This window comes from Equus caballus, chromosome 11, assembly GCF_041296265.1.
Source record: "Equus caballus isolate H_3958 breed thoroughbred chromosome 11, TB-T2T, whole genome shotgun sequence".
NCBI lineage: Eukaryota > Metazoa > Chordata > Mammalia > Perissodactyla > Equidae > Equus > Equus caballus.
Window position 1 is genome coordinate 20,849,804 of NC_091694.1, and position 21,889 is coordinate 20,871,692.

A 21,889-nucleotide genomic window follows, 5' to 3' on the forward strand; every position below is an offset into this window, starting at 1 on the left:
TCGAGGATGGGGGGAGGTGATTCTCCCCCTCGTTCTGTTCTAAGGAGGACATTGAAAGCCTAAATAAATTTAGAGGGATGTGATTGCGATAATAAAACACCTGGAAGCCATTTAGTCAAGAAACTTTTATGAAGTCGCTTCGTTCAGGTCAGTTGGTCACCATACAGGGTATCAGGCAGAAGGGAATGAATACAGGCCCGGAACTATTCTTCTCAGTGCAGTGGGGTGGCCGGGGCAGGGCTTGGAGGAGACAGTTCATTACAGTGTAAGCGCAGTGTTAGGGACCCATACAAGGTGCCCTGGGAGCACGTAGGAGGGGCTTCCTGGCGGAGGTGGCCATGTCAGGGGAAGAATGGTTGAGGGATATGCGTCTCTTTACTGGGAGAAGAGACCTCTTAGGAAGAAGCTGCGGGCCATGTTTAGCTGGCCGTGGAAGGTGAAATGTGCTTTTTCTGCGTTCCCAGGGAGCAGGTCTAGCCCCCGTGCATGGGTACTGCGCGGAAGCAGCTCTCAGCCCCCGGGTTGCTGTGATTTCTATCACTGAGCACTACCCAACAATGGAATGGGCTGTCTCCTGAGGCAGTGAGCTCCCTGTCTCTGGCATGTTCAAGCAGAGGCCAGAGGGTAACATGTCAGGGACGAATTACAAAAGGGACAGGATGACCTCTCAGATCCCTTCCAAGTTGGAGCAACTGCAGTTCTCCACGGACAGACACAGGATGTGGACTGTGACTGAGAGAGGTGTCACTGGATCAAGTTAGAGGACGGGTGTGCTGTGGGACGGCGAGGTACACACGGTGCACCGTGACTGTCAGCCCCACCATGGATTTATTTTTGTTTTGGTAACCGCTTTCTCGAGATATAAGTCACACACCATACAATTCCCCCATTTAAAGTGTATAGTTTGATGTGGATTTACTTTTAGAGTGGAAATGAGTTCATGCATTCATTCAACAACAATTTATCAGGTAGCTATTAAGTGTGCCTCAAGCTTTGTGCTGGTGCTTCGGATCCCTGGGAAATAAGGCCCTGCCTTCATGGGGGAGATGGGTGAGTGTCCACACAAAGCAATGACATCTTGGGAGATGTGCTAAGAGGGAAATTACCAGGGGCTGGGACAAAAAATAATGGGGCTGGGGAAACCGGGCCTGGGGAAATGACATTTGAGCTGAGGCCTGAGTGACAAGGAAACAGCCCTGTGAAGGTCAGAGGAGCATTCCAGGTTAAGGGAAAAGCAGGGGCAAAGGCCTCAAGACAGGTGTCAGTTGGTGGGTGTGAGGACCAGGGAGGCGCGCGGGGAGGCCAGTGGCAGGCCCCGCACCGTGCCTCAGTGGGGCAGGCGCGGCCAGGACTGCTCACAGTGGGGCCTCCTCTCTAGAAGGCTGATCCACGTGAGGCACGAGGTAAGTGAGCAACAGTGCTACATCCTTGGATGTAAGAGCCATTTCTGACCCCTGTCTTTGGGGACAGAAAGTCCTCTGTTTTCTTACCCTGTTACTGTTTCCTCAATAATGGAAAGATGCCAGGGCTCATGGGACACCACGCCGCCAGCCCCTGCCTCCTGCCCTCCCCTGCTTGGCTTCACGCTCCTGCCTTGTGCACCCACAGTGGGCCAGACCCTGTGCAGTGACTCCCTGGAGGAACCAGAAAGGACCCCAGCCGCACACACTGGTGGCGGTTCCCTGGCAGGCCCCCTGGCTGTCTCCCCTGACCTCCGGAAACAGTTCCTAGGAGCAGTCTGGAGTCTCCCATTTGGTGCTCACTTCCTGAGTGACTAGGCCAGTTATTTAACATCCCAATCTTTTGTTTCCTGGCCTGTAAATCGAATGCCATCCCTCCTGGCACCCTGTAGGTGCTCCATGAATGTCAGCGTCCTCCTTCTCCCTGAGCTTCCCTGCTACCCACCCCCCAAAGTGGGACCAGTTGCAGGGGGTGGAGGAGGTCACAGCAGGCCCCTAGGAGGTAGCCACTTTGGGGTCCCTTCCCCGAGCTCTGGGACCCCTCGGGAGCTCACGGGCACTCAGGCCTGCCTGGCCAGGGGTATGGAGGATACTCACCAATGGGCCCAGCCCTTCCTCCGGGCGAGCCCTGGGGTGTCCCCTCGCCTCCCTTCCTGGGGCGCCCTGCCGCGCAGCCCCTCTCCCAGCCACCCGCCCGCGCTCCGCTCGGGCGGCGCGGCTCCTGGCACCTACTCCGCGCGGGCCGCCCAGGGGCGGGCTCGGGAGACGCGGTGGCTGCCCTGGGACGCGCGGGCCCGGGACTCACTCGCCGCGCACCTCCGGCAGCCGCGAATCCGGATCGCCCCGGGTGGCCGCGGGCGGCTGGATGCGGCCCCGCTCGGGTCGGGAGCGCCCTTCAGGTAGGCGCGGGCGCCGGCTGTGAGACCGCCCTCCTGGCTCGCCATCGCGGACCGACACACCGCCGCCGGGGCTGAGCACTCGAGGGGGCCGCGCGCGGGTGCGGGGGTGGGTGCCTCTGTAGGGCTGGGGGCAGCGGCCAGGACCCTGCCCCGCCTTGTGTATGGGGAAGGTGGGAGACAAGAACTGTAACAACCGAGGTTAAGTTACTGAGGTTAAGAAACCGAGGTTGGGAGTGGAGACTACAAGAGTGAGGGGAAGAAGGACTCGCAGCTCCCGGTAGGGGAAAGCAGGCTGGGGACCGCTGGGCAGAGAGGGTGAGACCTTCACCCTAGGGAGGGGACCATTCTCTGCAGACAGGGGCCTTGCCCAAATAACCCACCTTCTTTTCCTACGGAGTTCAGAGAATCCAAAAAATCAATCCATCCTTATCAGCCCCTGGGATAGAATAGAATGAAAGGGGTGGGGAAGGGGAGATCTCCTATTGTGTTTTTGGGGGTGCAAAGAGCACACTTGCCACTGGGGCCCCTGCACCTCCCTCATGCACAGTCATTGGAGGCCTTCCTGTCCTGCCCCCGCCCCCTTCAAGCAGCCCGCCTCATCTCCAGCAATGGGCAGAGGTTGGCCCTCCTGGCCTGAGGAGGAGGCACAGCTGGCAAACAGTCCCAGGACCTGCCAGCCTCCTCCCTCTGGTCCCTGGGACTCATTCCCCCAGCCCCAACTTGGAAGTGCTGATGAGGCCATCGTGGCAGGGAGTGGGGTTTGGGGGAGCTCCTGCTCAGTCCTATGGGGAGTTAGGCTTGGAGAGCAGGCCGTGGATGAGGCTGAGCTGTGCCAGATTCCGGGCCCTGGTGTGTGTAAAAGAGGGGCGTGGGGGGTGGGGGTGGCACAAGTCAGGTTTCCTAGGCCTTGCCTGGTAGCAGAGGCTAGAAAAGGAACTAGTGAGGCTAACACCCCACCACCACCACCTTAGAGGAGCTGCTCTGTGTTGCCGCTGTGGACCCTTCAAGGAGAGATGCAGCTTAGATAGCAAGAAGGACGTCCTTCCTGAGGGTGGCTTGAGGGTCTTTTAGGGGAGTCTCACTGCCCAGGAGAGGCAGTCTCTGTCTTTGGGGGTGTCAGGAAGGGAGAAGGCCCTCTGGGATATCCAGCCAATAGGGGGTGAGGACAGAACAAACTGGAGGAGGGGAAGTGTGGGTGACCTCATCTCTGGACCATTGCTCTCCCTCACCTCCCATGCCCTCTCTTGCCCTTCCTTGGAGCTGGAGTGTTGACTTTCAGCACCTCTTAGTCAGCTCACTCCTGAAATCCCCAGCACCCAGCAGTCCCCAGGAGAAGGTGACAGGCTTCCTCTGTCATCACTTTGGATGGGAAGATAGACATGGCTGCCTTAGTTTGCCCAGTGGACACCCGCCACCCCCCTCCTGGGGCCCCTGACATCTGGACCAGCTGTTACCCAGTCCCAGGGTCCCTTGCTCTGGCAAAGCAGAGATGTGTGGGCTGGGGGTTGGCACAGCCAGCCCCTCTCAGGCCATCCCACTCCTATAGCTAGGGGGTCTCCGGCTCATCTGGGGAGTCTTGGGTGTGACTCTGGTTGACTCCAGCTCTCTGGGCCCACAGGATGACTGGGATGGGTGCCAGTCTGTGGTGGCCATGCACTGAACTAGGTTGTTCCCCTTCCCCACCCGGCAAAGGGGTCAGCCTTGGGAGAGGGAAGGTGGCAGGGACAAGAGACCAAATGCTCAGTGGTGGCTCCTCGGGGGCATTGACGGGGCAGCCAAGCCCAGTAGGGCTCACACTGTACTGGGACAAGAACAGACGAGGCTTCTCTTCTTCCAGACACCTCTCTGCAGCTGCATTGGTGGGGAGGGGAGGGATCCCACACTCCTTCTTGTGACCCTGTGAGTGACTGGGATGGGAACTCACCAGGGTCTCCAACCCCGGCCCCTGCATCATAGGATGGGAGAGAACTGACCCTATTCACCTGCCTCTCTTTTTGACTCAGCCTCAGTTTCCTCATTTGTAAGCCTCACAGGGTTGTTATGATGTTGACGGAGGCAATGTTTTACAGTGACCAGAAGGCAACAGCACTCACCATCAGGCAGTTCTTTCTCCATACCCACCTGGCCTTTCTCTCTTGGCGGTGGCGGCGGCAGCGCAGCGGCTGAAGGAAACAAATACAACTTGGCCTCCCCCCACCCCCACCTTACAGGCAGCTGCTCTGTGTTGCTGCAAAGGACCTAAGAGATTAGCCGAGCCCAACCCTCTCTTTAAAGACAGGAAACTGAAGCCCAGAGGGGCAGGGACTGGCCCAAGGTTGGCCAGCCAGCCAGGCTCCCTTGTCAGGGGCAGGGCCCGGGACCCGGCTGGGGGAGGTGGGAGGGTAGATGTTGGCAGATGTGGGAGAAAATACCAGAGTGTAATTGGGCTCATTAAGGGTTTGGTAAGGGAGCCCTTCATGCCTGCCAAAGGCTGGGGACAGGCCTAGAACCTTCATCTCCTGTGAACCCTTTGGCCAATGTCTTCCCCGAGGACTGCCTTTCCCAGGCTGCAGCTGAAACAACTCTCTGCTCTGTACTCAGTCCCTTTCCATCACTGGATAAGGTAGGCAGAGAATCCCACCGCACTGCAGTGCCGAGGACCCCGCTGAGACCCGGGGCCCTGAAGTCCATTCGTCACTGGGGCCCTGCCTGAGAGCTCCCGCCCCGCCCCGCCCCCTCCAGCTCCATATGGATGGACATGCAGACAGACAGGTGGACAGCAGCCATGGCCTCCATCAACTCTCCAGCTCTGCTGTGTGCCTGCATTCAAGTGGGTGGGTCCCTCCCGTGGTGCCACCCCCGCCCTCCCTGCTGCAGCCTCAACCCATCTCTCAGGGAAGGTGAGAACAGAGGGAGCTCTAGCCCCTTCCTGTGTAAGTCACAGACAGACACCAGGTACGGGCATGCTCTTTTTCTCTGCTTTCACCTTTTTTGTCCAGAGTTAAGTGCAGTTCTCCCCATTTCTTCACACGCCTTCCTCTCGGCCTCTCTGGCCTCCACTCTCCCTGCCCAGGTGTGACACCTTCCGGCCTGGCACCCCGGTCTGTTGGGGCTGGGCAGCGGGAGCCCTTCTCTGAATCTGTAACCCCTCACCACTCGGCAGTTCAAAGCAGGGCTTGGCAGCCTCCGGGGAGAGGTGGAACAGGGCCGTGGTGAAGGACTTGGGCTCTGGAGTCAGACAGGTGTAGGTTCAGGTCCGGCCATCGTCCTCTCAAAGCCTGTTCTCTAATCTATGAAGTGGGATAATAGGTTAATAATAGTGCTCACCTCATGGTGTTGTTGTGAAGCTTAAAAGAGAGCCTGTGTGTAAGGCACCTGGCACACAGTAAGCTCTTGATAAATGGGGTTGTAATTATAAAGAAGAGGTGGCCTGGGGCGCTGGATGGTAGAGAGGGAGGCAGGGAAACTTCTAGAAGCAGCTCCTGCACTGTGTTTCCATGTGCTTTGAAGTAAGTGCACTCCCCTGCTCTGGGACTCAATTTCCTCTTCTGTTAAGGAGAGCGTGTGGACCAGGTCCTGTCCAAGGATAGGTCCAGCTCCGATGAGTCATGCTGGTTCTGAACAGAACCCAGCACAGGGGGTGCTGACCTGCCGATGCTCACGGCAGGGGTTAGACCGACCTGTGTGTGCCCTAAAAATTGCCCACTCCTCCACCTTTTCTGGCTGGGCCGTGGCTTAGCTGGAGTGGTGTGGCTCCTGAGGAGACAGCTGGGAAGCCTGGTCAGGCAGGACAGGCTGCAGCAGGCCCAGCAGCCTGGCTGAGGGCACACAATTAGCCCCAGAATCCAAGCAGGCCCTGTGAGCCCAGAGGCTGTATATCACAGAGGTTTAATCAGCCCTGTGGCAGATATTTGTCTGCTCTCTTGGGCCATGTCCTCAGCCTCCCTGTCATAAATTGAACCGAGATTTCAAAATACCCCTGTCCCCTTGCTGGTGAGGCAGGCAGCTCTCCTTGGTAAAGTCAGGGAAATTTCATTCTCCTGAAGCCTCCCCCCGCTGGCCGGGTAAAACCCCCTCCAACACTCGACCCCTAGTACTTTCTCCCTGCCCCTTCTTCCTTCTGGGAGGGTGGGGAGACTTATAAAGGCAAGAGGATAGCTATAATGCCCTCCATCTACACGTGAGAGAGTGCAGAATGTTGGTGAGGGGCACCCAGCCCCGTGGAGTGACATTCCAGTGTGCTTTCTGTGGACAGGGCTGTGCCTTGGACCCCATACGTGGAGCCAGGAGCTTGGCATGGCTCGCGAGGGCAGCCTAGTTGCCCCGGGAGTGTGGAGGAGTGGGGTCCGCCCCAGCGATTGGTACCAAGTTTCACCTCTTGTCTTCCCGCTAAGGTGCTTGCTGCGCCACCTGGAGGTTATCTCTGGTGCTGCAGCCCAGCTACACCACCTGCAGAGCGACGGGCCGGTCACGTCACCATGCACCTCTGACCACACAAAGATCGGACCCACGGTGTACTAGTTTTCTAGGGCTGCCATAACAAAGCACTACAAACCGGGTGGCCTAAACCATAGAAATGTATTGTCTCACAGTTTGGGAGGCTAGAAGTCCAAGATCAGGGTTGAGTCCTTCTGAGGGCCGTGAGGATGTCTGTCCCAGGCCTCTCCCCCAGCTTCTGGCGGTTCCCTGGCATCTTTCGCAATCCTTGGCTTGTGGAAGCATCACCCCCACCTCTGCATTTATCTTGATATGCTTCTCCTTGCGTGCATGCTTGTGTTCAAATTTCCCCCTTTTATAAGAACACAGTCATAGTGCATTAGGGGACCACCCTACTCCGGTAGGGCCTCATCTTAACCTAACATCAGCAACGACCCTATTTCCAAATAAGAGATCTTGAAATCATAATAACATCTGTATCTTAATAACATCTGCAATGACCCCATTTCCAAATAAGGTCGTATTTCATATTCCGAACTACTAGGGGTTAGGGTTTCAACATATGAATTTTGAGGGAGACACAATTCAACCCACAACACATGTTGAGTCTCAGATGTTCACTGAGTCTCGTTACATGACATGGCCACAATGACACTCACACCATGACATAGCTGCACTGTGACATGCACACAGAGTGAGTGACACAGATTCACCTCAACAAACAATGGGGTAACAGAGACACTCACAGAGACCCAGGTACACATGACAGACATACAGGGTGACAGACAAGGTGACTCTACTCAAAGCTGCAAAACACAGACACACTGCGGATTAGTAACAGCTGCCATTTATGGGACGCTGAGAAGTGTTTTATATGGATCAGCTCATCTAATCCTCCCAGTGAGCTTGTGACTTTGGAACTGTTACTATCACCCCATTTTACAGATATACAGACGAGGGGACTGAAGCTCAGGTCACACAGCCAGGAAGTGGCAGAGCTGGGATTTGAAACCAGGTATGAGTCAATACAGAGTTCGTGCTCTTAACCGCTGTGCCCCTCTGTTCCGTTCACACACAGTCCCCACATGTAATGACAGACACTTATGTGGGACCATTGCCCACAATAAGGACAAGCAGCTTCCTGAGAGCCGGGGGCCGGGTCCAGGGACTGCAGGCAGGGTTCTTGGCTGTGGACTTGAGACATTCATGTTCTCTGTTCAGAGGTGGGCTCCGCCACTGGATGTGTGGCCTTATGAGAATATTACGGCATCACTTCAGTTGACTTGGTCTATTTTGCAAAATGAGCGTGAGCCTGAAGACACAGGAAATGCCCTTTAGGGGGTGTCTTAGTGGGGCCTAGGCTGCCAAAGTGCCGCAGACTGAGGGGCTTAAATGCCAGAAAAGTATTTTCTCACGATTGTGGAGGCTTAAAGTCCCAGATCGAGGTGTCGGCAGGGTTGGTTTCTTCTGAGGCCTCTCTCCTTGGCTTACAGGTGGCCGTCTTCTCCCTGTGTCTTCCCATGGTCTTCCCTCTGGAACTGTCTGTGTCCGAATTTCCTCTTCTTATGACACCAGTCATGTTGGATCAGGGCCCACCCTAATGACGTCACTTAATTACCTCCTTAAAGACCCTCTCTTCAAATCCAATCACATTCTGAGGTACTGGGGGTTAGGACTTCAGCATATGAATTTTGGGGGAACACAGTTCAGCCCATAACAAGAGAGATGGACTTGGTGATGCCTCACTGAGGCCCTAGGCTTGGGGGTCCCGAAGTCTGAGGGAGAGACACAGTCCCTGACCTCAGGAGTTCCGTGTCCTGGTGAGGGGGGACACAGGCCCTGCCCTTGGGAAGTCCCCAGTCTGAAGCAGAGGCAGGAAGCATGCACATAGATTCAAGAAGGAAGTGAAAATGAACACGCTTTAGTCTGAGAAGGGTCATTGGGCTGCCCTAGAATAGACCTGGTTAGAGGCGGAGTCAGGTAGGAAAGTTGCAGAGAAGTGAGCTGGAAAGGAAGGACTGTCTATGGAAGATGAGGGGCTGGAGGGGTGATTCGTGTGCTCTCTGGGGCCTGGGGGGTGTGTGTGTGTGAGAGAGAGAGACAGAGAGAGAGAGAGATGGGGCTGTGTTCAGCAGACCCAGGCAGCAGGGCCCAGGTCTCTACTGAAAACACCAACTGTTGTCACAGCCTGGGCGGCCAAGACAGCAGGGGGCATCTGGAGCCACATGGGGCAGGGGTGGATGCAGGGCAGGAGTAGGGATGCCTCCACACACTGTCACCGTTTGTGAATGTCACTCAGCTGGGCGCTGGGCATAGGGAGGTTGCATTTCTACAGTCACCCCTCTGGCCAGCAGCTGCTGCGTCTTCAGCAGGCGCCACAGGCCTGCCAGTCACAGGATTGTCAGCGCTGCTGCAGGGCTGAGAACAGGACTCTGGCTTCCCAGAACGTGACTCCACCAAGCTCGCTGCTGCCTCTCCCTCTGTGCCCACCTGGCCTCCTGGACTCGGGTCTCCCTCCCTGAGCACTTTGCTCTGTGGCCCAGTGTGTAGACATTTCTGACGCTCTTCCGGGAACTCTGCATTCTAATGCTGCTTTGTTTGAAATTGACCCCATTATGTTCCCCTCTGCCATCCTTGCGTTGGGGGGGGTCTCCGAAAGCAGAGGAGTTTCGGCCAGGACACACGGCTCAGGCTTCTCTGGGTCTTGAACCCCTCTTGCTCCTTCCATGTGTTCACAACACGGCCTTTGTTTCCTTGTCTCCTTCTATCTGCTCAGGTATGAAGCGGCCCCTGAGCCCATCTCCCCCAGGTGAGAAGGAGCCCCCCGTATCTGGAGTTGCTGAGTGCCCACCTCGGCCCCCAGAACCACCTAAGCCCAAGCGAGAAAGAAAACGGCCATCGTACACGCTGTGCGACGTCTGCAACATCCAGCTGAACTCGGCCGCCCAGGCCCAGGTGCACTGTGGGGGGCGGGCCCACCAGAGGCGGCTTCGGCAGCTCAGCCTGGGAAAGACCCCCGCAGGGCCAGGTCAGTGCGCAGGGGCGCTGCTCCCACGGACTTGGTTCTGGGCCCCTGAGAGAGGCTCTGGGTCTTTGCCTCTCTCTGTGCGGTCTTTGGATATGGGGTTCCCTCAATGGGGTCTCAGGGTCTGAAGTGCCCCAGATGCTGTCAAGTTGTGTGTTTGCATCTGGACAACCCTCTATGGCCTCTCTCAGGGTCTGAGGGTTTTTAGGTTTGAGGTCTCCTCTTGCGGTCATTTTGGGTCTGGGGGCTCTCCTGATGAGGTCTTTTGGGACCAGGACCCCTAAGTAGCATTTCTCCATTCTGGACCCCTGGCAGGAATAGTCTTTCAGACAAGGGCCTCTGCTGCAGGGTATCCAGGCACCCCCTCTGGTCTCTGAAGGCTGGAGTCAGCAAGATGCACGACACTCAGGCTGAGGGATGGTCCGGAGGGTAGGGGGAAGTTCCTCTTCCTTTGGCTGCTGGACTCCTGGCCAGGATTTCTGCCTCTCCCTGGCTAGGGTGACTTTGCAGAGGTTTGGCTGCAAGCGTGGAGGGGGCCGCTGGCTGCAAGGCAGATTTCTGGAGGAAATGGGTGAATGCATTCGTGAGGGCGATTCCAGCTGACAGGCACATGGGGGCCATGAGCAAAGTGAGGAGGGGCGGGAGGCTGGCTGGCAGGGGAAACAGGTTCAGAGCCAGGCGCAGTGTGGGAGGCGGGAAGGGCTGGAACTTCTGCCTGGTTCTTGGGGGGCGGCCACCGGAAACCTACCTTGCAGCCCAGGTTGGTAGCTTTGCCAGAGGGCTACGCTTTGAACTCAGACACCCCCTAGACGTCTGCCTCTTCTTTTGGTGACTACTTGTGGGGTAGCCATTGTGTTCCTGGCACTGTGCTGGGGCCTGGAGACAAATAAATTCCAGTCTCACTCCTCACCACCCTGCCCCCCCAAGACTGAATCTATCTTTTGGGCTGAGACAGACACAGAAAGAACAGATGAGTGTTGTGGGTGCCATGCAGGACATACCCCCAGGGGTACAAAGGAGAAAGGGCAATTATACCTGGGGCAGCACAAAAGGCCTCGTGAAGGAGGGGGGTGCACAGAGCTTTGGAATAGGGGTGAGGGAAGAAGGGACACGGCAGGCAGAGGTCCCTGCATAAGCAAAGCAGGGCATGCTCTGATGGCTGGCACCAGCTCTGCCACCTGAGCACTGGGGCTGGCCCCCAAGGGTGTGACTCTGCATGAGTGTATCTGACTGTGTGGATGTTTCTGGGGGGCAGGGGGTGTGCATGCGCACATGTGCGTCTGTGTCTGAGTTCAAAATCACTCATTAATTCATCAAATATTCAGAGACAACCTACTATGTGCAAGCTGCTGTTTTGGGGATTCATATTTTAATTTTTTTCCAGCTTTACTGAAGTATTATTGACATATATGTAAATTCAAGGCATACAATGTGATGATTAGATACATGTAGATGTTTGAAATAATTACCACAATAAGGTTAGTTACCACCTCCATCCCCTCACGTTTTGTGTGTGTGTGTGGTGATAACAGCTACGATCTACTCTCCTCATAACTTCCAAGTATATAATACAGTATTGCTCCTTACAGTCACCATGCTGGGCAGCACACCCCCAGATCTTATTTATCTCACAGGGGGGAGTTTGTACCCTTTGACCAACATCTCCCCATTTCCCCCACCCCCAAACTCCTGGCAACCACCGTCATGAGTTCCATGAGTTCAGCATTCTTTAGATTCTGCATATAAGTAAGAACATATCAGTATTTGTCTGGAATTCGTATTTTGCTGCCTGTCAGGAAAGAGCTGTCTAAAGAACTACATGTGCAGACGAGTTTGCCCGAGATAATAACAGGCCTCGTAGAGGTGGGTACGGAGTGCTTCGAGAAGTCAGAGGGAGAGGTGAACAGACAGAAGTCAGGGAAAGCCTCAGAGAAATGACACTGAGGTTGGATCTTGGTGAGGGAAAGGGAGTCCCAGGCCGGGAGCCAGCTGGAGCGCATGCACAGAGCACTGAGGCTGTGGTTTCCAGGGGCAGCGGGCAGTGCTGGGCGTTTGGCCTTGTCCCAGAGGTGATGGGTGTCACTGAAGGCTTTTGAGCAGGAGTAGTTAGTGGTTTTAGAGGTCTCCGGCAAGGGGTAAGGGTGAGGCTTGGGGGTACATGAGAAGGAAGAGAGAGGGGTAGAGGAAACAGATTCTGGGGCCTTGTCTGTAGCAGGGCCCGCAGGACTTAGTGACTGATGGGATGTGGGGACCAAGGGGGAGAGGTGCCAAGGATGACTCTAGATTAGGCGATGTTGCGATGGGCAGTTCCGTTATTAGTAAGGGGGCCGCCGAGAGGGAAGCAGGGCTGGAGGGGAGTGTTGGGTGGGGAAGGCCAGTCCTGTGGCCTGAGGATGCATCCCACCCTGTTCCCCCTAACACGGCCTCTTTGGGCACTCCTTCCAGGCAGTGGTCCCCAGGGAACAAGCACTCGCCCCCCCCCAACCATGCCAACGTGGAGAGAGCAGGTGGGGTGTGAGGAGGAAAGACCACAGCACCAGATACCTGTGGCCAGGGACAGGGTGCCCAGAGGGATAAGGACCCCCTTCACCTGGCTTCCCTCTTCCCACAGTCCTCATCCCCAAGTCCTGCGTAGGTTTGGGGGATCACCAGGAGACACGATGCCTCGTACTCCTCTCCAGATTATTAAATGGGACCTGGTAAGTCACTGTCCCTCCATTGTCCTTCAGTCCATCCATTGCCTAGCCCTCCAGCCCTGTGCTGGCCCCGTGCAGGATGCCAGGACTCTGCGCTGAGTGTGCTTGGTGCCTACCCTGTGGGCACTCATCATCAGAGAGACAGCCCTGGGGCCAGACCTTTACAACTGCCATGCTGACAGGAGCAAGGGCATTGTGGGAGCATAGCAAGTGGTGGTTGTGCCTGGGGCGAGGAGGAAGTGTCCTCGGATTTCTGGGAACCCTGGAATTCTGGGGCTCCGGATGGAGAACCTGCTGTCCACTGGCGTAGTTATCTCTGAGCCTACTCCAGGCCATGCCCCCCATGGATTTCTCCTGTCTCCCTGGCCCTCTGAGAGCTGGGGGTGGGAGAGGCAGCCCCCAGCATGAGGATGCTAGCAGCTGCCCCTGGGTGGGGGACCTCAGGTGAAGGTCTCTCCCAGCCTATGGTGGGCCTGGCAGAGACCCTTAGGGTGTGGCTGGCTGGGGCAGCCTCCAGCCTCGGAACCAGAGAGCCACCTCTACTTTCAGGAGGCTTGAGGAGAATCATGAGGAGCGCTTCACATGCTGCTTTGTTCTTGAGGCCTCGGTCCTGTGGCAGCTCCTGTGGCACCTGGGAGGGTGCTGTTGGTGTCGGGGTGGGAGGCCCAGGCAGACACTTGGACGCTCCCTCTCTGGGAGGCCTCCTGGAGCTGTCACTTTGATTAGGGGTCTGTGGGGCTGGCGGTTTGCACAGTGCCCGGCCGTCACAGGCAGTGAGGCGGGGACCCGCTCCTGTTCATGCCCTGGAGGCCTTCTGAGGGAGGCAGATGCATGGGTGGCTCTCCCGCTCTGAGCTTCCTCACCAATGCCTGGGTCACAGGCTGCCTTCCTCAGCCACACTCAGCCGCCAGCCTGAGGGAGCCTGGAACACCTGGGAGGGGGCACAGGATGGGGACACAGCAGGTACCCCACATTTCCCCATCCCCCTCCTCCAGGTACTTCCCCACCTTTCCCTGCCCATCCTCCACCCCCTCTGTCTCTGTCTCCCACACAGCAGGCCCTTTCCTTCTTCAAGAATGTGTCTTGAGCCAACTTTCACTCCCCCTGCCCCTCCTCCCATTGGGCTGTGGGCACCAAGAACCGCCACCCCCTAAGGCTGAACTCAGTGATCTTACTGACTGTCACACACACACCCTCCTCAATAATTTTCGGTGGTTCTTGAACATCTGCAAAGAGAAAGGTTTGCCGGCCCAACCCTCCTAGCTCCAACCTCTTGTGTGGATGTTGGGCCCGCACAGCACATGGGGGACACCTTGGCAAGGAGCTATGACCTACCCCCAGCACCAAGTTGAGTGCTTGGGAGCTGAACTGTTGGCAAAGCACTTCCACATGCACCTGGCCTTCCCTCTTCCCACAGCCATCCCAGGCAGAGATGATGGCATTCAGCCCTCACTTTACTGATTGGGATATTGGAGCTCAGAGACTTTAAGCAACACACCCAAAGCCACACAGCTGGCTCAGATGCCAGCGTGTCTGACTCTAAAGCCTGTTTCACCCCCAACTCCTGCTGCTGAGGAGAACGGCCCACATCAAGAGACACTGAGCCTTAATGTTTGTGGAGTGGGGAGGAGGGATGGCCCAGAGAAGGCAGCCTGGCTCCCAGGACACATGATTCCACAAATGCTTAGGGCCCTGGCCTCTCCTCTCCCTGTGCCTTGGTGTCCTCAACTGAAAAATAGGGAGATGCCAGCCATGGCCTGCTCTGCCTAGGCTGGCTGGGGAGGGGGTAGGGAGCCTCCTAAAGTCAACTGATCCCCCCTGTCTTTTGGCAGGACTGACCCAGCCATCCAGTTCAGCCTCCCACCCCCACTGTCCCCCCATCCACAGCAACATGACACCAGAGTGGAGAGAAGGGGATTTCAGAAATGACTTAAGCCCTGGCTTACTGAAATGGCCAAAGACGCCTTGCGTGGGGAGTGCAGGGTAGACACTAAGGGGGACAGGAAAACAGAGATGCAGTCAGAGTATAATGGATTTCAGGGCAAAGAGGCTGCAGCTGCACCAGACAGTCCCTATGCCTTTGGGGGCGGGGAGGGATCAGAGTGGCAATGGAGGCTGTCCCCTGCCCTGCACCCTCAGACCTCCCCTAGCTCTGGTTCTAATCAGTCCCCCCATCTCCTCTCCAAGTCTTTGACTGCAGAAGCCTGTTCTGAGCCCCAGAGATCAAAGACTTTGAGCTCAGGTCACACCTGGGTCACCGGCTTGATGAGCTCCTCACCCCCACTCCCCACAGATGGATTAATTTCAGTCTCATCAGGAGGCCCGAAAGCCCTCCAGCCTGTCCCCCTATCACTTCAGAATCTCCCTGGGTTGCTGGGTCCTTCTCAGTGCCCCCCAGCCCATCCTGAAGCCTTTGGGTGCATGTTTCAGAGAAACTGTGCTCCCGCAAGAGCACTGAGAAGTTTTTGAAATCTAACCAGTGCCTCCTGCTGCTGTTCTCCTTAAGTGGCAGATGATGGGACTGCTTCTCGCTCTCCCTGGACAGCCATCACATCCCCCTCCCCCAAGTGTGAACCTGACCATCAGCATCTCCCCCGAGGGACCACCAGGAAAGGCAAGGCCTTCTGGGTGGAGAATTAGGGGGCTTAGCTCAGATCCCTGCCCCCACGGAAGACAAAGATTCTGTCTGTGTCTGGGTGGGTTAATTAGCTCTGGGCTTGAGTTTCCTTCCTCTCCCCACCCCAGCAAGTCCTTCCTCCTAGAGCCTCTTCTTAACAAACCTGTTTTCAGGAGCTGCTGCTGCCAACCCACCCCCCCACCCAACCCAGACCGTCTTTGCGGCTGGGCTCGGGTACTGGCTGCTCCAGAGATTACAGGTTATTGTCTGGTGGAGACAGGATGCTGACGGGGGTGGGGGGCTAGCGCTGGGACCGGGGCTTGGAATGCGAGACTGGATCCAGCTGTGGGTTGGCTGTCTCCTCTCCCCTGTTCCACCCCCTCCCAGCCACCAGGTGCTCAGGTAAGTAGAGAGCCTGCCTGTTTTCAGGAAGCGGAGGGGGAGAAGGGGACGAAGGAGCAAAAGGAGGAGAAAAAAGACTGGGGGGAGGGGTGGAAGGAAGGGTGCAGGCAGGGGAGGGGTGTCAGAAGTTCTAGCTGATCGGATGGCCACCCCTCACATTGCCCACGCAGCAGGTCCAATAGTCCAGGTACTAGACTAAGAGGGCATCTGGGCTCCCTGCCCCCTTCCCCCACCATGGCCAATGCTCTGGGATCAAGTGGTAACACTTCTCTGAGCCTCAGTTTCCCCTTCAGCAAAAAGAGGTAAATAGAAGGGGATGATGATGGGCAGAGGATGAGTAAAGCTGGACAGGAGAACGGGGGCTCCTGCAGCAGCAAGCCCTGAGGCAGGGCTTCAAAGTTCAGCAGCAAGTACTTTCTGGCAGCCAGAGAAGGTGCTCAGGGCATGTCCTTTCCTGGAGGTCTCTGTAGGCAGGTCACCTCTTCGCTTCAGCCTAAGAGGCACTGGGCAGGGACTCTCCAGGAGTCGAGGAATTGGATGCCCCCATCAGCCTCCCTGTGTCCCTAGTCTCCGCATTTGCCCTGTACTCCGCCCTTGGGGAAGGACGTGCCCTGTTCTTTCCACCCATGGTTGGGATGGGAGAAGCCAGGAAATAGGCAGTTCCTTCCTGGCCAGGGGAGACAGGGCCCAGGAACCGCTGCTTTCCAGGCTGGAGCAGGAGTCCCTCCCTCTCGCCCTCCCCTCCTATCCCTCGCAACCCCCACCCCTTCCCTCTGTCACTCTCTGGCTGGGTTTCATTTGCTTCTCACTCTGCGCTCAGCAGAGCCTCCAAAGGCAGAGAATGCTCTTGGGTGAGTGCTGAGGACGGGGGTGGGGAGGGGGCTTAGAGACGAGCGTGGGTCCCTATCCTTTTCCTGCTATTGTTGATACCCAAAAGTTGTCTTTCAGAGACTACGGTAGCCAGTTGACTCTTGGTACCTTTTCTCATGTCCAGGGCTGGGCAGGGGAGTCCCGACTCTGGCTGGGAACAAAGGTGGGGCGGGGGTGGCAGGAATGGTTGGGGAGCTGGGGTCCACCCTGCAGGTCCCCCCTACAGGATGAGGTGCACTGCACTTTGGGGCAGACGCGCGTCCAGGGAGCCTGTGTCAAAGGTTCCTTGCATCAGATCAGACCTTCGACAGCCTCTAAGGGGCTGCCCGGAGGCCCCAGGGCTGTTAGGAGAGGGGGCTGAAGGGGTAGTTGTTACAGCCACAGAGAGAGAGAGAGGAGCAGAGGGAGACAGGCAGAAAGCAGGGGACTCCTACCCGAGGTCCAGCCACTGCGCCGCGGTCAACACTGATGCTGCCTCCCCTTATTCATGGTCTCCTCTCCACACAGGGGTCGCCTGGCCCTGTTTGAGGGAGACATCCACTATCCTTTAAGGGGCATTTTTGGGAACCCCTTCCATGGCAGCAAGGACTGGAGACAGTGGGCTGGGGCAGAGTTCCATCATGACTGGACTTGGGGGTCCTCCTCCAGTGCGGGGAGGGGGCACTCTGGGAGATCTTGAATGCCAGCCAACCTTGAAGTGGGTTGGGGGCTCTGGAGAATGTGGGGAGGGACCCCCTGGCTGTGGTGGGAATCCTAATCCTACAGGGAGTGGGCAAGCCAGGGGTCTGGGTTCAACCTCCCTTGGGCTCTCTCTCCCTCCTGGACTCCCATTTTCTTTACAGAGTTCTGGATTTATCTGTAATAGAAACGGCAACTTTACTATTTGAGGTGTGTGTGTGTGTGTGTGTGTGTGTGTGTGTGTGTGTATGCTTCGGGGAGGACCCTACTATCTGCCCCTATGACTTGTGGTAGGGAGAGAGAGAGAGAGAGAGATTCTGGGGTTGGCTACATGAACTCGTGTGTAAGTCAGATGCATTTAATTTTGTAAGGGGGGGGGGTCTGTGCACACACCTATCTCTGCGGAAATGTGTCTGATCTTTGGGAACGTATATCTCTTTGTGATGGTGTGTGCTGGTGTAGGCCTGTTGTTTTGTATTGTCTGTATATGCCACTGTAGGGGTCTGCGTGTCCTCACGTGTCTGTCTCTCTGGGTGTATACGATCTGAGGGGGGTCTTTGTTGATCCTGCCTGTGTGTGTACGTGCATGCTCATGCGTGGCCTCTGTGCCTGCCTTTGCCTCTTGGCCAGCATGGGTATCTGTCTGTCTCTGCATGGGTACCACCTCCATATGCGCACATATCAGCATGCGTAGAAGGTCTCATCACGGGGAGATCCGTGTAAGTGTGTGCCTTGGCATCTGTGCCTGTCACCATCTGTGTGGGTGCCTGTTGACCGCAGGGTGTGTGCCCCTGTGCTCTTCTGTGTGTATCTTTCCCAGTGATGGCAAAGCAGCAGGATGTGGTTTCCCCAGATCCTCTCCCTTGGGTGGCAGCCAGGATGATGTTATTTCATGAGACACCTGCTCTTTGCCCCTGCCCCAGCCTCAGGTGGACCCCTATAGGTGGCCTCTTCTCTGCTATTCCATTTGGTTTGCTCGTGTCTGACCAGAGCAATAACCCACCCTCTTGAGGCAGCGGTCCAATGAGCTGTGGGTCCCAGCTGTGGACCCCTAGCCAGGGGGATTGTTGGGGAGGGACTGCTCCGACATACTTAGCCAGGGTGGCTGTTCTGCTGCAAAATGCCATCCTAGAAGACCCGCCACACCTAACCCTTTCAGAGAATTTTAGGCCTGTCGGGCTGTATGGTGCCACCCTAGGGCAGGTCTGGGGGCTGCCATGTCTCCTTCCATTTGAATGTACCCACAAGCCAGGTGGTCACACGTGCGCATGTGTGTGCCATGACTCATGCATCATCCCAGCGGCCCTGGCGGCCAGGGTTCACTGTGAGTGTCAGAGGCAGATGGTGGGTGGCACAGAGCGCCCTGTGAAGGGTGATGGGAGGCGTTCCCGCAGCTACCCCAGAGGCCCCGACCTCAAATCAACGTGTGCCCTAGGCCTGGAGTGGGAGAGGAGTGTACACAATTATGGGGGGCTGGAAGGCATTTCTGGGCGACTTTGTGCTGACTAGAAGGGGAGACTGGGTCACCAAGAGCCCCAGCACCCCCTCTTCAAATGGCCTCCACACCCAGCTCCTCATCTGGTCCTCAAACCCATTCCTGTCCTGCCCTTTCCTCCTCACCTGGCTGTAATTCCCACTTCACAGATGAGGAAACCGAGGCGCATTGCTAAGTGTCCAGCCCAAGGCCTCAGAGTTCAACATCTCTGGAGCTCCACTGCAGGCCTCTGGACTCCAGGTCTGGCAGGGTTGGGCTGCCACAGCCCTGAATTCCTCCCACAGGGAACCCACACCCTCTCCCTCTCTCTCTGGGGTACCCACACAGGGGTGAGGGTCTCCTGTGCATCTGAGAGGTCCCTCCTCCCTCCACACCCATTTCTGGCATCCCCATTATAAATAACTCATAAGATTAAAACATTGAGCTCCCAGCTCAAACCCCTCCTGAGGTTCCTGGAAGGTCAAAATCCCTAGCAGCCACTGCAGAGCTTTCTAGCGCTGCTCCCCCACCTGCACACCGGCACTCTACCTTGACCTTTGTGAACCAGCGCCACCGCTGAACTTTCAACTTCCCGATGCCTGCCAGTCCCTGGAATGCCCTTCCCCTAGGACATTTCACTCGTCCTGTTGTGAAACCTAATCGACTCTCCAGGCGACCTTCAGCTTACCGCCGCTCCTGCTCCTCCGGGATCCCAAAGCATTCTGTTCAGAACTCTCGGAGCACCTGCCAGAGGGTAGCCTCCGGAGGCTCTACCTGTTGGTCTCTCACCCGTGAGCTCTCACCTGTGAGCTCCTCTAGGAACCGAGGGCTACAGGTGATGGATGAATGACTCCTGTCCCTCCCGCCCTCGGGGAACATCCTTCCTGCGGTCTAACCTCTGTCGCTCCTGCTGCAGCGGGCGGGGGAGGCCGAGGGCCACGCCGGGCTCAGCGCGCGCCTGGCCGGCGCCGCGGCAGGTGGGCGCGGCCAGGTGAGCCCCGGGGGTGCCACTGCCCTGCCCGCGACCCCGGCCCGCGCCGGTGGCTGGCGCCTCTTCGCCCCGGTTACCGCTAGTGGCTGCTGTCGCTCAGTGGAGCCCAAGGAGACCGCGGCCAGAGCGTCCACCGCGCAAGATGGTGGCTCCCGTGGCTCCGTGAGTGTGTGCGGGCGGGGTGCCCGGGCCCGGCGGGGCGCCCCCTCCCGGAGCTTCCGGGCAGGGGGCGGGCGACGGGGCTGGGGGCCTTGCGGGGCGGGCCCGAGCGGGCGGGCGGAGGCCCGGTGCCTCCGGGGGACCCCTCCGAGGGCTCCTCCACCGCGCGCCCTCCAGAGGAAGTTCCCCAGCCCTCCGCGTCCCGGCCCCGGGAGGATGGGCCGGGCATGCAGGGAGCACCAACCTCACTCGGGCTGCCAGGGGAGGGGGCGCCCCGCCTTACTTTGCCGGGAGCTTGGACTCCTCTTAGTGGGGTCCCCAAAGGAAGGGACCCAAGGAGCCTGAGGAGAAGGCTGGGACCACCATCTGGGACCAAAATAAACACCGTGTTTGAGGCTTTCGTGCCGGGTGGAATGGGGGTGGCAGACGAACGAACACACAATCGCCCCAGGGGCCCTTTAAGCTGTGCGGGCTCCCATTGAGCTGACCAGGGTGTGGAGAGGTGGAGGGACCTGGGTCTGCCACAGGTACGCCCTCCTGGTCAGTCTTGGTCACACAGTCCCGTTTTATTTACAGCCGGCCCCACCTACCTGGTTCCTTCAAGTTGAGGTTGAGAATATCAATGGCTTTTGCCTATTTTTTTTTAGAGTGGCGCTGTCCAATGAAACTTTTGGGGATGATGTAAATGTTCTCTTATCTGGGCTGTCCAATACAATAGCCATAGGCATATGTGGCTATTGAGAACTTGAAATGTGGCTAGTGCGACTGAGGAACTGAGTTATAAAATCTGTTTAATTCTGATTAAACAGCCACATGTGGCTAGTGGCTACCGTATCGGACAGTGCAGTTTCAGAATCTCCATCTTCCCATGCATCCTCCCTACCTCCTCTCTTGTTCTTTTATCAAAAAGATCCTAGGTCTCATAGTCATTTTATCCCTCTGCAGAATGGGGCAGGATAGCCAGCTTCTAGGGATGTGGAAAGGATCTGAAAAACTTCCAGAAGGGTATCACCTTGGCCTGGCACCTCCTCCCCATTTTAAGATCCTTGGGGTGGTGGGCTGGACAAGGTCACAGAATCATGGGATCTTGGGAGGAAAGGATGTCAAAGGCAGCTGGTGTAGCCACCCAATAGGTGCCCAAGGGCCCACTCCATCACTCTCTCTTCCTGAGAGCTCGTGCTTCCTTATGCATTCACTCCCCAAATTTTGTGGAGCACCTGATGGGTGCCAGGCACTGTTCCCTTCTCTAGGGTTCAGATGTGAACAAGTTAGTTAACTTCCTGCCCTCAGGGAATGTGAGAAAGAGAGAGAGCCTAAGCAAGCCAAGCAATAGAACCAGAGGGGAAGTGGAATGGGTCAACTGTTGGGAGGGAGAGTGGGAACATTCTAGAAGAAGGCAAAGGCCCTGGGGATGAGAACTTGGTACCCTGGAGGAGCCAAAAGAAGGCTGGTGTAGCTGGAAGGGGAGGGAGGCACAAGTGGCCGCCGGAGATGTCAGCAATGGCTGGGCATTTGGCAGACCTTGAAAGGGATTCTGGCAGTGGCCTCAGAGTGACAGGCAGTCATGGAAGGGTTTTAAGCAGTATGTTTTAAAAAGCCCCCTCTGGCTGCTGGGGGTCTGAATGGCTGAGGGAGGGTTTAGAGTAGAAACCCGGAGTGCCGTCAGGAAGTGACTGCTGTAGTCCAGGCAAGATGAAGGTGGCCTGGATGAGGATAGTGGCAGCGGCATGGAGAGGTAGATTATGGAGGTGGAATCAACAGGACCTGTGGGTGGACCAGGTCCTGGATATGGGAGAGAGCTAGATTGGAGGGGCAGGTTTCTCGCCGGGGTGCCTGTTTCCTGAGCTGGGCCGACCGGGCGAGGAGCGTATTTTATAGAGACAGTTCAGGGAGAGTTCTGTTTAGACAAGCCAGGAAGGCGGTTGGGTGGAGAGGTGTGGCGCCCAGAGGAGTGGCCCGGGCTGGGTGGTATATTTCAGAGTGGCCAGCAGAGAGGGCTCTGAACTCTTTGAACCATTTGAGGTTGGGAAGAGAAGGAGGAGATGACATCAGAGGAGTGGCTGATGAGGGGAAGGAAAATCAGGGGATGATGTGGGGTCTTGGAATGTTCCAAGGAGGGGTGGCGAGCAGTACCAAATGCCACTGAGAGTCCAGGGGAAGAGGACCAACGAGTTTCACCCTCATCAGGCAACATGGAGCGCC

The 21,889-nt window shown here is 57.0% G+C and overlaps 1 protein-coding gene across 17 annotated transcripts in view; it reads left to right on the forward strand.

Annotated features, from left to right (window-relative positions):
• ZNF385C (zinc finger protein 385C) overlaps window positions 1–21,889 on the forward strand; it is a 51,575-nt gene that overhangs the window by 14,357 nt on the left and 15,329 nt on the right. For 8 of the 17 annotated variants that reach the window (XM_005597389.4, XM_023652520.2, XM_023652519.2 and 5 more), the window contains one exon: window positions 9,552–9,803. In XM_005597389.4, coding sequence (XP_005597446.1) covers window positions 9,554–9,803 — 250 coding nt within the window. In that variant the 5' untranslated portion in view covers window positions 9,552–9,553. The other 9 variants (XM_070227264.1, XM_070227268.1, XM_070227265.1 and 6 more) reach the window with 8 other exon arrangements.